Consider the following 14,019-nt stretch of genomic DNA (forward strand, 5'->3'; position numbering starts at 1 on the left):
GGTTGACTTTTCCCGTTTGTGCCTCGTTCATCACGTGACATCCTATAAACAAATATCTTCCATTTTGTCTCACAAACAAAATTGTTCTGGTTATTAAGACTGTAAACATAGGTAGTGGTGTGCTTTGGGGAGCTGCAAGATAGATGAGCGGTATCATGAAGGTGGGCAGACACCAGCAAACGTGTTATACGGCCCAAAATGTACCTTTATCATCACCTCCACAAAAACATCACTATAGAGAGAGGAGTATGGCAATGCCCTCACACCCATAAAGCTAGGCAAAGCTGCAGGATGAGAAACCCAATCTCCACCCTCACAGCCCTCTCTTGCTCCGATAAAGGGCTAGCGCCCGAAACATCAACTCTACTTTGTTCTCCACGGCAGTTAGCACACCTTCACCAACCTTCACTTGAAACTTATCATGCAAAAACTGTCTGCCAAAGTAGATCAACATGAGCCTTGACATGTCCAATATCCCTCTGGATCAATAATTTAGACTTTAAAATTTAAAACTGAAATTCACGAGAGCCATATGAAGAACAGAAAGGAACTGCAAACTTACCAATTTGCTATTGCTAAAATGAGCAAGGCTTGTTTGGGAAAAAATAAAATGCATGAAGGATCCGATTACTTGCTGCTTTTTTTTCCTTTTTTTTAAACTACTTGACACCCCTCCCACCAAAATCTTCCTGTCTGACGCAACCTCCCCCTTTTTCCCACTTCCTGCCATATTTTTCCCCTTGCACAATACTCCTTATTTCTTTGGCACACTCCTTTTACAAACATTTTGAACAGGGTTCAAAGGAAGAAATGGGAAGGAAGGAGCATTTTTTTTGAACTGAAATGCCTTTTTATTTTGGTTCTGCTTGTATTCTTTCCAGGTAACATGAACAAAGATGCTTTTTGAGGGTATGTAATGTATAAAAAATAGGTTTGGCTGAGTGTGGCCCTTTATGGAATATCACTAAATGTAGTAGTCTTGCCTTTACAAATATCATAATTTTGCTCTTTTTACAGACATCTGGAGAAAACCTGACATTTTCTGTACTATTTCTCAACAGACATTTGAAAATACCTTGTTAAAGATTGATCTTTTAAAGTAAATGAGAATTGTGTTTTCATTCCTTTAAATATAAAATAGTAAGCAAGAATCTGCTTACAAGTGATGTCATAATGATTTCCCCAATGGCTCAAATTTAGTGAGGGGACCTCACCTGACTTGGTGTGAATCAGCCCAATACATTTATTATGGGCAAACCTTTAGCACTACTGGGTCTGAGTTAAACACTCACTTCCCTCAGAACCAGGACTTCGAAGCTGTCCAGCCTGCGTTGATTACAGGCAAGGTGATTTATCAAAGCGGGTGCCATCCAATGAATGGACGTTAAGAGGGTGTCCCGTCTGCCAGCATTAGTAATTGGATATTAAAGATCCCACAGTGTCCTTCGCGAAGAGTAGACTACCTATCGCTGGCACCAGGGCCAAAAAGTTTCCAAAATTCTTGCCTTAACCTTGTGTTCCTCCTTTCCCATGGGAACAAAGTGCAAAAGGGTCAACCACCCAAGAGGGGAATGGGGAGGAGAGTCGCTATACCCCCTTAGCTGGGCTTGTGGATTATTATTATTATTGTTGGTTGTTGTAGATGGAGTAGTTGTAGATGTAGATGATCTGAGTTGATCCTGCCTAAAATGTATATGGTGGAGAAATGGTATAACGTTTTCCCAAATGCTAGTGTACTGTGTGATGTCAAGACGGGAATACCTTTGGGATCTTTCCCAAAATAAAGGCAAAAAGTAATATGTTAATGGATACGATGTGGGTGATTTGTTGACTGAATTTGACAAATAATGCTGATTCAAGGTTAGCTGTTCTCATGATCACTGATGTTTGTGTTTATTTATTTTCTCAGCGGAAGGTTTATTTTGCACCGAGTGCCATCAGAAACTCAAACCAGGGCACGTAGCTCACCGCCGCCGTGGGAAGCGAGAGATTTACTGTTCTTCAAGCTGCCTCGCCTCTCATATTGCTAACTCCAAACTACCAGCAAGTCAACTTCCATCACCTTTGCCTGCTCAACACCCCGTCGTTCGACCTTCCTCAGCTTCACATCTGCATAAGTATGTCTGTATAATTAGTCTTGCTTTGTATTCTTATACCTCTGTCGTTGCCGGAGGCATTATTTTGATCTAAGTTCAATGTCTCTCCTTGGAATATCTTTTGACAGCACAATTCAAGGGCAGTTAGGTGTGGTTTTTGAATTTGTTTCTGATGGGTAAACATTTCTCCCCTACTTTGATTTGTGAAGCTGATTGAATGTTATTTGGTTTGTTATGGCTCTCGTTGACTTTGGCTCCATCAGCATCCTTTTCCTGACTCTCGTTGATTTCCGCTCCATCAGCATCCTCTCCCCGACTCTCATTGATTTTCGCTCCATCAGCTTCCCCTTCCCGACTTTCGTTGATTTTCACTCCATCAGCATCCTCTTCCTGACTCTCGTTGATTTTTGCTCCATCAGCATCCTCTTCCTGACTGTCGTTGATTTTTGCTCCGTCAGGGCTGGGCCCATGGTTAACAGCCTTGCTGCAATCTCTTGTGCTCTTTCAACATCAATTTAAACTTTTAATTTTAACCTTCCTTGTTATTTTTTTTAACCTTAAGCCCTGATCAATCTACGGTTGAAGAGGCAGTCTCTACCTCCATCCCATGTTCTGTCTGTGGCAAAAATACACCGGTAAGGGAACAGACGTATCATAAATTGCCTGATTGCGTGGGTGATTGTGGTTAACTTCCTAGGCTTAAGAGGGGCACATTTGGTTTGTTACAGGCCAGGCATGAAGTGACATATCAGAATGAAACTTTTCAACTTTGCAGTGACAAATGTCTGACAAGATTTGGCTCTCAACATCAGGTAAGGGACAGCTACATGTCCATTGTTTGAAATGCTGTTATGTTATTTATTTGTTGGGAAGTTGGTGGGAAAAGGTAGTCAGAGGGCAAGTAAAATACCTTTTTTATCATCTATTCTTCATCCTCTTCTAGACCCCTGTAATAGAAAATCAGAGAGAGAACAAAGCCACACGTGAGTCTGAGCTGTCAGTGTTTGTCTCTTTGCTAAGCTGTATTACTTTTGAATGCATCAGTGGTCCATTTTATCACATTTTTATTAGCATAACCGGAAAGGTATGAGCTATGAAAGTTTGATTTAAAAACGAAATGCAAGGAAATACAGGACTATAATACCTCGCTTAGAGTTCAGGATGCGTTCCTGGAAAACAGAGCGTGAATAGAAAATACGCTTGAAGGGGTCATTATACGAGTACCATTGTTTATGTAGAGATGCTTTCCCGACAGCATTATTTCTTGCACATGAGCGATTATAATGAAGGCTTTATTGAGGTATCAGAAATAACTAATAATTCAGATGGTAAACATATTATTTTGTAAATACTGTACTGTATTACAGATGTTAAACAACAGCTCGGGGAATTCAAGGGCCGATAGGCTGTCAGCGCTCGCAGCGTCACCATTGATACGGATGCAGTGCAAGTTACCGTGGCGCATAAACATGTATAACCAAGCTTAACTGGCTCTCCATCTTATCTGACAAATTGCTCCATGAACGAGTTAACTTTGTTTTAATTAAAGAAGTGGTGGACTGGGCAGAAGCTTTTATCTTTTTTTTTTTTTTTTTTTTTTTTTTTTGTATACAAGATCGAGGCTCGTGAAAGAGCTAACATTAATCACACAAAAAGACAAACCGACACACAAAACACAAAAAACAAGGGGAGCGGTAGACAAGATGGGGAGAGAGGGGGAAGGACACAAAAGAGAGGGGGAAGGACACAAACACAACATTTGAGAGCAGGGACATCGGGAGGACTTGGGGGGAGGTGGGAGAGGATTAAAACATATGAACACTGCAAGGACTCTGGGGTGAATTACCGGGGGTAGAAAAGATCAAGGTTTTCGATGGGGGAAGATAAGAGATGGTGGTGAACAGCTGTTTTAAAGACCTGGAGGGAGGAGTGGGATTGAAGGGAGTGGGGGAGTTTGTTCCAGAGGCGGGAGAAAAGGGGAATGAAAGAGTGAAGGTGAGCAGAGAGCCTAGACTTTGGCAGTTTAACCAGAAGAGGGTTGCAGGCAGATCTTGTGCGACCTGAAGGAATATTGGGGGGACAGAGCACAGAGAGAGCTGGGGGAGCAAGGCCGGAGAGGAGTCGGTAGAAGACAGAAAGACCACCAACCTGCCTGCGGTGAGTGAGTGAAAGGCCCTCGGCGTTGACTACATCGCAGGAGATTCCAATGATTCTGAAAGCTTTGGCCTCAACAGCGTGAAGCCGAGCAAGGTGTGAGGCAGGAGCACCAGCCCAGAGGGGGGAACAGTATTCCATTGAGCTGCGGATGAAAGCCTTGTATGTGGTGAGGAGCTCAGGTGTGCCAAGGAAGGACTTCGCACGACGGAGGATGCCCAGTCGGCGACTGGCTTTGGAGGCCAGCTTGGAAATGTGGTTTTCCCAAGAAAGATCATGGCAGATAGTGAGACCCAAAAGCTTGAGCGACAGAACTTCTTGGAGAGGATTGTTGAGAAAGTAGATGGGAGGGTTGTCCAGTCGGTCCTTTCGGAGAGACATTGTAAGAGTGTGAGATTTGTCAGGATTGAAAGACATGTTCCACTTGTTTGACCAGTCTGTGATTTTGTCCAGGTCTGCAGAGAGTGAGGAGGCTGCAGACTGCCGATCTGAGGGATGAGGAATGGAGCGACAGAGAGTAGAGTCGTCAGCAAAGAGATAGAGAGGATTTTCAAGTTAGAGAGTACATTTTTACGTGATGGTTTGCCAGACAGCCACTTTTTCTCCTCTGATGTGAAATCATTATCTGTTATCTCAACTTTCACAACCAGATAACAACTGCTCGTCATCTTGTCTGTTTTGTTGAGAATTGTTCTAGTTGTGAGATAACGACCAGTTGTTATCTGGTTGTGAAAGTTGAGATAACAGATAATGATTTCACATCAGAGGAGAAAAAGTGGCTGTCTGGCAAACCATCACGTAAAAATGTAATTTATTTTTGGAAAAGGTGCGATAGTTTTGGAGAAATTGAGATGGGCGTCAATAAACTGCATAACAAAATGGTTCATAAAGAATTCTGACAAACCTTTTTTTTTTTCTTTTTTTTTTAAATGGGTCTTCAAATTTTTATAATCCTGTTTATATTTCCACCACCGAGACACCCAATTATTAATTCCTTTTGATTTCAATTCTCACGACGTAATTTTAAAAACAACCTGGTTATGTCTGCTCGACCGTAACTGCCGCTGCACAGATTCATCAGGTCAACCAGTTTGTCTCTGGGTAAACCATTGGGCCTCGCTCTTTGAGCGGGTGTATCGGGTGCCCTTTAATCCTGCTCGTTGCCGTGCCAGAGATGGTGTAAATGTGGCACGAAGGTTGGCCTGGGCTTCCATTACTCTTTCCATTATTAATATTCTCAATTAACTTTCAACTGTTGGGAAAAAAAATCCTGGGTAAATTATGAACTGACCACTGTGGGGCAAGCTGACAGACCAACTTGCAAATCTTGTCCTGTGGTGGCATGGCTTTGAAAAAAATGTAAAAGAGAAAATAAATAAATATTGCTTTGTTAATTTCTAAAAGTATATATTTTTGTTTCAAGGTTCCGTTTGCCATTATTGCATGGGAAGTGCATCTCCACAATATTTTCTCAACATGTCGAACGGAACTCGCTATGCTGTTTGCAGCACAGACTGTCTGTCTGCCTTTCAAGTGAGTTGTTTGATTGTGATGGTGGTAGTGATGGATGTTGCAATTAATTATCAAAGCCTTTAAAAGATGCAGCTCGAGCTATGCATCTTAGTTTCTTTGGACGAGGTTAAATGTTCACTGAATTTTTTTTCTGTTCTTTCTTCCATGTAGCTTCTCCTTTCCCAAGGGGTGCTACCGGTCCCTCTTCCACCTTTGTCAGAAATTTCTCCCCCAGCACCACCATCTGCTCCTGTGGTACTGAATTGTGTTCAGTGTAAAGAATCATTCTCACATATTCCAGATCTACTTGAGTGGAAGGTGAGAGCTGTGTGCGAATATCCTTGATCAAATAATAGTAGTTTATTCCAGTTTTTATTTTATTTTTAACGTTTCTTTATACTTTTCAGATATTCCCTGCTGCATCAATGGATGAAAATGATGTTATTGTTGTTGTTTTTCATTGTTGTCTCCAATCTTTTGTTTTTTTTGTATTCCAGTCTGTATTGCATTTCTCCTTTTTTGTTTCCTCTGGTCCATACCATATTAGTTCATGATCTGCTTTGCTGCACTCTTTGTACTTATAAATTTACATTTGCTGTACCTTTACCTTTTCATATATATATATATATATATATATATATATATATATATATATATATATATATATATATTAGCCGTAGGTGATTCTGTCTGTCTGTCTGGGGGTGTGGCTTACTCCATTTAGAGAGTAGCTCCACCCTTTCTGGGAGAGGCTTCATAAAAAAACAAATATCCACCATTTTATTAACTCGCATAGCTTTGAGCCCTGTTTAGTTAGGCCCGTGCTGTCTTGCTCTCACAGTTTTATTTCAACTCTAATTCGATATATCATTTCATTTTTCACATTCGCTAACATAGTTTTAGACTCGGTTGAAAAAAAACGGGAATAAAATCCCATGAAAGTTTCCGTTTATAGAACGAAATGAATTCTCAAAGGCCTGTAATTTCAAGGCCATTGAGTCTCTCTCACGCCTTTATCTCCAATCTAACTCACGATCTGATTTCATTTTTATCGATGGTTTTAGACTCGATGTCAGAAATAATTGAGAACATTCACGCACACGCAGGAAAATGCAGAGATATATTGAAAAAAAATCGCGCCATGATGTATCATACACCGCCCAACATGACACAGACGGCAACATGTCAACATATATTAAAAATTCGCTTTTTCTTTTCCGTTAAGATATATTACTTTTCCGTTTGATGACAGTCGTCAAAAAAACGTCAACCATGATGCCGACATATATTTCTTCGTTCTTATTTCATTCAACATTATTATCCGGAAGTAAAGGTTCACGTGTTCATTTCAGGTGTGCAAAAACAAACTCCATTTCACGTGTGCATGGACGTGTCATTCACATATGTAAAATAAATAATTTGACAGATGGGAAATTGCTGAGAGATATTTCGTTCGGAGCGATTATACACCGCCCAAAGGAAATTTTTCACCGATAAACCGAGTGAAATCACCGAGCGAATGTCATTTAATTTCACCGAGTTTCAGGAAATTACCAAGAGATATTCCTTCGTTTTAATTTTATTAGTCACCAGCAGAAGTACCCCGCGTTGCCGGGCGGGGGAGGGGGGAAGGGCACGTACACTTTAAACGTGTGTGTGTGTGTGTGTGTGTGTGTGTGTGTGTGTGTGTGTGTGTGTGTGTGTGTGTGTGTGTGTGTGTGTGTGTGTGTGTGTGTGTGTGTGTGTTTTTGTGTTTTTTTTTTTTTGTGAAACTGAATGTGCAGGTGCAGCATCTAACTCAATATGTCGAAATGTCACACATGCCCGTGGGATTCCCACCGGTGACCCCAGTAGTGTATCTATATATATATAATTTACTCTTTCCTTTTCCACAGGGTACCGTCCTCCAGTTTTGTGGTCGGGCATGCGTGCGATTTTGGGCGAGGAACGTCACAGCGGTGTGTGACCAGTGCAGGCGGAGCAAGCCAGTGGCTTGCAGGGCGCATTTTCCTGGACTCGGCTGTACTTTCTGCAGTGACAGTGAGAGAGCTGTGGCAGTTGGGGGAGGCTGGGGTAGATGGGAAAGCTGTGCTCACTTGGAGGAAATGGAGAGGGAGGAGAGGTGGGCAGTTAGTTTAGATATGAAGAAATGTGCGGGAGAGAAATGGTGAATTAGGGAAATGTTGCATATCCACTTGTGTATTCTAACGTCTTGTACTTTTTAATCACACTTTTGTTTTTTTTTTTGGCAGCTTGTCGCTGGCTTCATCAAGCTGCGTTTTCTAGAAAGCTGGGTAAGGGAGCTGGCACGTGCACTCACTGCCTGCAGCTCTGTTCTCGTTCCTCTGCACAATCTTCTTCTGTCTCCCGGCTTTGCTTCTGCTCCAACATTTGTCAGAAAGCCTACACTTTATGTTATATCAAGGTAATTTGTACTTCCTGTTTCAGATGTAAAATTGACAGTTTGTAGAGGAATACCACTTGATGATGTTACACTGAATTTATTGTGTGATGTAATAATGTGGGCGGAGTCAAAAAATCATAGTCTGTCGACGTCATGATGTTGAAGAGTGCTGTTCTGGTTTCGCATGTTTTTTGTTTTCTATACGAACTGTATTATACTTCAGCCGTTTTTTCATTTCATATACAGACATATATATATCCCGGTGTGTAGCCTGGTTTAGAATAGGTACACCGTATCCCTGCGTGTCGTAAGAGGCGACTAAGAGGGTTGGCGTCAGGAAGGGCATCCGGCCATAAAAACATTGCCTCAAAAAGAGAACCATGACAATTACAACTACATATGGGCAGGGTACAGCCCGAAGTGGAGATCGGTTTCTGAGGTTTGGGACATGGAATGTAGGGACAATGACAGGGAGATCAGGAGAAGTGGTGGAAGTATTGATCAGAAGAAGAGTGGACATATGTTGTTTGCAAGAGACGAGATGGAAGGGAAGTGGTGTGAGAATGGTGAAGGGTAGGCAGGGACAGAAATACAAGTTTGTGTGGCAAGGGTGCCCGGAGGGCGTGAATGGTGTTGGTGTCCTGTTTTCTGAGGAGTTTGTAGACAGTGTGGTGAGTGTGACGAGAGTGAGTGAAAGGTTGGTGATGGTGAAAATGATGATTGGAAAGCTCTTGGTGAACGTCATCTCGGGATATGCTCCGCAGGCTGGTCTGAGCGATGAAGAGAAGGACAAGTTCTGGTGTGCGATAGAGAAGCTGATGGAAAACGTGAAAGATGAGGAAGTTGTTGTGGTAGGAGGAGACCTAAATGGACATGTGGGAAGGAGTATGGACGGTTTTGAGGGAGTTCATGGGGGTTACGGGTATGGTGTGAGAATTGGAGAAGGTGAAAGGATTTTGGAGTTTGCTGATGGAGCTGATTTGTTGATTTGTAATACTCAGTTCCAGAAAGAGGATAATAAGCTTGTTACATACACGTCAGGTGGGTCGACGACAACCGTTGACTACCTGATGGTGCGTAGGCGAGATAGGGGGCACCTCTGGGACACAAAGGTGATCCCGGGGGAGGAGGCTGTTTCACAGCACTACTTGGTTGTCCGCGACATAAGGGTGAAAGGTGCGAGGAGAACTCGGCGGGTGAAGTACCAACCGAGAATGAAGGTGTGGAGGTTGAAAGAGGTGACAGTGAGGGAGGTATTAAAAGAGAGGCTGAGTAGGGTAGAGGATGATGTGGTTGAGCTTGAAAGTGGTTGGATGTCAATGAAAGATAGTCTGTTGGGAGCCGTTGGTGAGGTATGTGGATGGAAAAAGGACCACCGAGGCACTCGGAAACATGGTGGTGGGATGATGAAGTTGGAAAGAGGATTGACGAGAAGAGGAAGAAGTTCAAGGAGTGGCAGAAGGCGAAGGGTGCGGGAGCAGAAAAAGCAGAGCATGAAAGTTATAAGGCTGCAAAGAAAGAGGTAGCGAAGGCACAGGAGGCATGTAGGAAAATGTTTGGAGAACGATTGGATTCGGAAGAGGGACAGAGAGCGGTATTCAGGATTACAAAGCAGATAGCGAAAGAGAGGTGCGATGTGATGGGGGTGAGTTGCTTGAAGGATGAAGTGGGACAAATCATTGTGGACCCAGATGGAATTAAAGGAAGATGGAAAAGATATATGGAAATGCTGTTGAATACAGAGAATGAATGGGATGGCAACATAGAGAGTAACCCAGTTTTAGGACCGGCAGAGAAGATAACTGAGAAGGAAGTTGAGGAAGCGATAAAAACAATGAAGAGTAGAAAAGCGGGAGGGCCGACGGGAGTTGTGGGAGATATGTTGAAGGCAGCAGGAAGTTGGGGTGTGAAGAGAATGACAGAGATCTGTAATCTGGTGGTGAAAGAAGGCCGCATTCCAGTGGATTGGCAACTGAGTACCCTTGTCCCTCTATACAAGGGGAAAGGTGACCCTCTGGAGTGTGGCTTGTACCGAGCGATAAAGTTATTGGAGCATGGAATGAAGGTATTGGAAAGGGTGTTGGAGAGGAGGATAAGGAAGAAGGTGAAGATCGATGAAATGCAGTTTGGATTTATGCCAGGAAGAGGAACGACAGACGTGCTCTTTATTGTGAGGCAGTTGCAGGAGAAGTACATGGAGAAGAGGAAGAAGTTGTTTCTTGGGTTTGTTGATCTGGAGAAAGCATTCGATAAGGTTCCACGCGAAGTATTGACATGGGCATTGAGGAAGGTAGGAGTGGAGGAATGGTTGATCAGAGTAGTGATGGCAATGTACAAAAGAGCGCGCACAGCTGTAAGGACGAAGGATGGGAACAGTGGTGAGTTTGAGGTGAAGGTGGGAGTGCATCAGGGGGCGGTACTAAGTCCACTACTATTTGTAGCTGTGATGGAGGTGCTGGCTCAGAACGTAAAGGAGGGTTTACCGTGGGAGTTGTTGTATGCAGATGATCTGGTGTTGATTGCGGAAAGTATGGATGGACTGAAGGAAAAGATGAACAAGTGGAAGGAATGTATGGAGACAAAAGGTCTGAAGGTGAATATCGGAAAGACAAAGGTGTTGGCATGTGGTAAAGCATGTGGTGAGGTGGAAATAACTGGGAAGTGGCCATGTGCTGTGTGCAGGAAGGGTGTCGGAGTGAACTCCATTCAATGTACAATGTGCGCTGAGTGGGTTCATCAAAAATGCAGTGGTCTGAGAGGGTCATTAACCAGTGTGGCAGCTACATTCAAATGTAAGGTGTGCACAGAGGGGACTGCCGATGGAGGAAATGTTGAGTTGGATCTTGGAGACGGCGTGAAGCTGGAAGGTGTGAAAACATTTTGCTACCTCGGAGACATGCTGAATGGAGAAGGTGGATCAGACTCGGCAACGGTTGCTAGAGTGAGATGTGCATGGAAAAAGTTTCGGGAACTGAGTGGCGTGCTGATGAGGAGGGGAGTGTCGTTGAAGCTGAAGGGAAAGTTGTATGCTGCACGTGTGAGAAGTGTTATGATTTATGGGAGCGAGACATGGGTAATGAACGTAGAGCAGCAACGAATGTTGGAAAGGGTGGAAATGCGAATGGTTCGGTGGATGTGTGGAGTATCGTTGAGAGAGAGGAAGACAAATGATGAATTGCGAAAGATGATGGGAATAGAGCCTGTGATTGATGCTGTGAAGAGGAACAGGTTGAGATGGTTTGGTCATGTGTTGAGGAAGGATGAAATTGACTGGTTGAGAAGAGTGATGGAAATGAATGTAGAAGGAAGTAGAGGATGGGGAAGACCGAGAAAGACTTGGCTAAAGATGGTGGAAGAAGAAATGCGGGCAAGGTGGTTAACAAGGAGAGATGCAGAAAATAGGGCAAAATGGAGAAGATTGTCATGGGGACCGCAAGGCTAACCCCCGCTCTCGCAGGGAAAATGGCCTTAAAATGCATGTTGTTGTTTTGTTGTGTGTGTGTGTGTGTGTGTGTGTGTGTGTGTGTGTGTGTGTGTTTATATATATATATATATATATGTGTAGGGGTTACCCCATTGGGACATAATCCACAGGCACGGGACCGGTGGGGCTGTGGATGGTATGGGCGTGGCGTGTGCTCGGTGGTTGGAGCCATGCCCCCTTAAGAGGGTTTTGCTTGATATAAAAGATGCATGAGTTCCGGTCGGGTTTTCAGTCTGTTGGAATAAAGGAGCTTCGAACAAGCTAAGCTGTGTCTCGCCTTCCCGTTACCCGCAACTCCTACATTGGTGACCCTGACTGCTCCTGGACGTTCGGGGGCTTCAAACGAACATGGCGACAAGCACAGTTTTGATTAAGCTGCCGGCGTTCTGGGAACGACAAGCTGCCGTTTGGTTCGCGCAAGCTGAGTCCCAGTTCGCCATTCGGAACATTTCTGCCGACGACACGAAGTATTATTATGTCGTGTCTGTGCTCAGCGGCTCCACTGCGACCAGGGTGGTGAGCCTTCTCCAGGATCCTCCGGAGGGCGGCAAGTACGAGACGCTAAAAACGCTGCTGCTCGAAACCTTCGAACTCACTGAGGCCAAGCGTGCCCGCCAGCTTCTTTCTCTACCCGGGCTGGGCGACTCAAAGCCGTCGGAGCTGATGGACCACATGTTGTCTCTCCTGGGCAGCCACCGGCCATGTTTCCTCTTCAGGGAGCCGTTCCTGCAGCAGCTGCCAGGACGGATTCGGTCAGCCTTGGCCAACTCGCCCATTACGGATTTCCGTGCCCTGGCCAGGGAAGCAGACAAGTTTTTCTCCGCCAGACAGCAATGTAGCGCGGCTGCATTGGACCCCGGCCCCGTCGAGCCTGCGCCGCGGTGGACACCATGGCGGCCACCATTGCGGCCCAGCGGCGGAAGGCCCCAGACTTGTGCTATTACCACGCAAGGTTTGGGCCCAAGGCCAAGTCATGCCGGCCACCTGCAGCTTCAGCGAGTCGGGAAACGGGGTGGCCGGCGCTCGTCAACTGCCATGAGCGTCGGCCGTTCGGGCAGTTTGCTGTTCATTTCGGACACCGACTCCGGACGTCGTTTCCTCTGCGACACAGGTGCCCAGGTGAGCGTTCTACCCGCGTCGGCAGCGGACCGGGGGTCACGGCCCCGCCATGGAAGCCGTCAACGGCAGTGCTATTCAGACCTTTGCCAAACGGACCGTGGCACTGTGCTTTGGCGGGGCAGCGGTTTACATGGGATTTTGTTACGGCGAAGGTATCCACCCCCTTGCTGGGCGCCGATTTCCTCTGCGCTAACGGCCGACTGGTGGATGTGAAAAATCGGCGGCTCATTGATGCGGAGACATTCAGTTCTCTTCCATGCTCGCTGAGCAGGTCCGCCTCGACGAGGCTTGCGTGCACGCTCTCGACCTCTGATGAGTTTGTCCGCCTCCTCACCGAGTTCCCGGCCCTTACACGGCCCACCTTTTCGGCCGATGCCGTCAAGCACGGAGTGGAGCATCACATTCCGACCACCGGCCCGCCTGTCTACGCCTGGGCTCAACGCCTCGACCCGACGAAACTCGCTATCACAAAGGCGGAGTTCGACACGGAGCGTCTCGGCATCGTGCGATGTTCCGACAGCCCGTGGGCCTCACCTCTCCACATTGCGCCGAAGCCGGGTGGCGGTTGGCACCCGTGCGGGCATTATCGCCGCCTGAACGACGCCACTACCCCCGACCGCTATCCAATCCCGCACATCCAGGATTTTTCTGCCCGCTTGGCCGGTAAAGTTTTTTTTTTTTCTAAGGTGGTCCCCGTCCGGCCGCAGGACGTTCCTAAGACCGCGGTGAGTACACCGTTTGGTCTTTTCGAATTCCTCCGTATGCCTTTTGGGCTCAAGAACGCGGCCCAGGCTTTCCAGCGCCTGATGGGCAGCGTGCGCGGTTGGTGCCGTGCACGAGCAGTGGGTCAACGGGGCATGGCAGCCGCTCACCTTTTTTAGCCGGCAGCTCCACCCTAACGAACGAAAGTACAGTACCTTCGATCGTGAGCTCCTAGGCCTCTACCTAGCCGTCCGACACTTCCGTTACCTGTTGGAAGCCTGCCCGTTCACGGCGGTCGTGGACCACAAGCCCCTGGTTTTTGCCATGGCCAAGGTCTCGGAGCCGTGGTCTGCCCGTCAACAACGCCAGCTCTCCTTCATTTCCGAGTTCACGACGGACATCCAACATGCTGCTGGGAAGGACAATACGGTCGCCGATTGTCTCTCCCGATCCATAGCTGGCGCGGTTCACCTTGGCATCGACTACGACCGCATGGCGGCCGATCAGATCTCCAACCCGGATGTCCAGACCTGCAGGGCGGCGGTCAC

General features: G+C 46.0%; 1 protein-coding gene across 6 annotated transcripts in view; it reads left to right on the forward strand.

Annotated features, from left to right (window-relative positions):
- The window catches only part of LOC137420770 (zinc finger MYM-type protein 3-like), a 126,536-nt gene that overhangs the window by 65,356 nt on the left and 47,161 nt on the right, over positions 1-14,019 (forward strand). For all 6 annotated transcript variants that reach the window (XR_013622481.1, XM_078772301.1, XM_078772303.1 and 3 more), the window contains 8 exons: positions 1,910-2,117; positions 2,659-2,731; positions 2,825-2,908; positions 3,040-3,079; positions 5,674-5,783; positions 5,934-6,080; positions 7,658-7,802; positions 8,015-8,187. Coding sequence is in view for 5 of the 6 variants with exons in the window: in XM_078772301.1 (XP_078628427.1) it covers positions 1,910-2,117; positions 2,659-2,731; positions 2,825-2,908; positions 3,040-3,079; positions 5,674-5,783; positions 5,934-6,080; positions 7,658-7,802; positions 8,015-8,187 (980 nt within the window). In the remaining variant the exon portion in view is untranslated. The remainder of the gene's footprint in view (positions 1-1,909; positions 2,118-2,658; positions 2,732-2,824; positions 2,909-3,039; positions 3,080-5,673; positions 5,784-5,933; positions 6,081-7,657; positions 7,803-8,014; positions 8,188-14,019) is intronic.

The sequence above is a fragment of the Myxine glutinosa genome, chromosome 2 (assembly GCF_964187855.1).
Source record: "Myxine glutinosa chromosome 2, kmMyxGlut1.1, whole genome shotgun sequence".
In the NCBI taxonomy this organism is placed as follows: Eukaryota; Metazoa; Chordata; class Myxini; order Myxiniformes; family Myxinidae; genus Myxine; species Myxine glutinosa.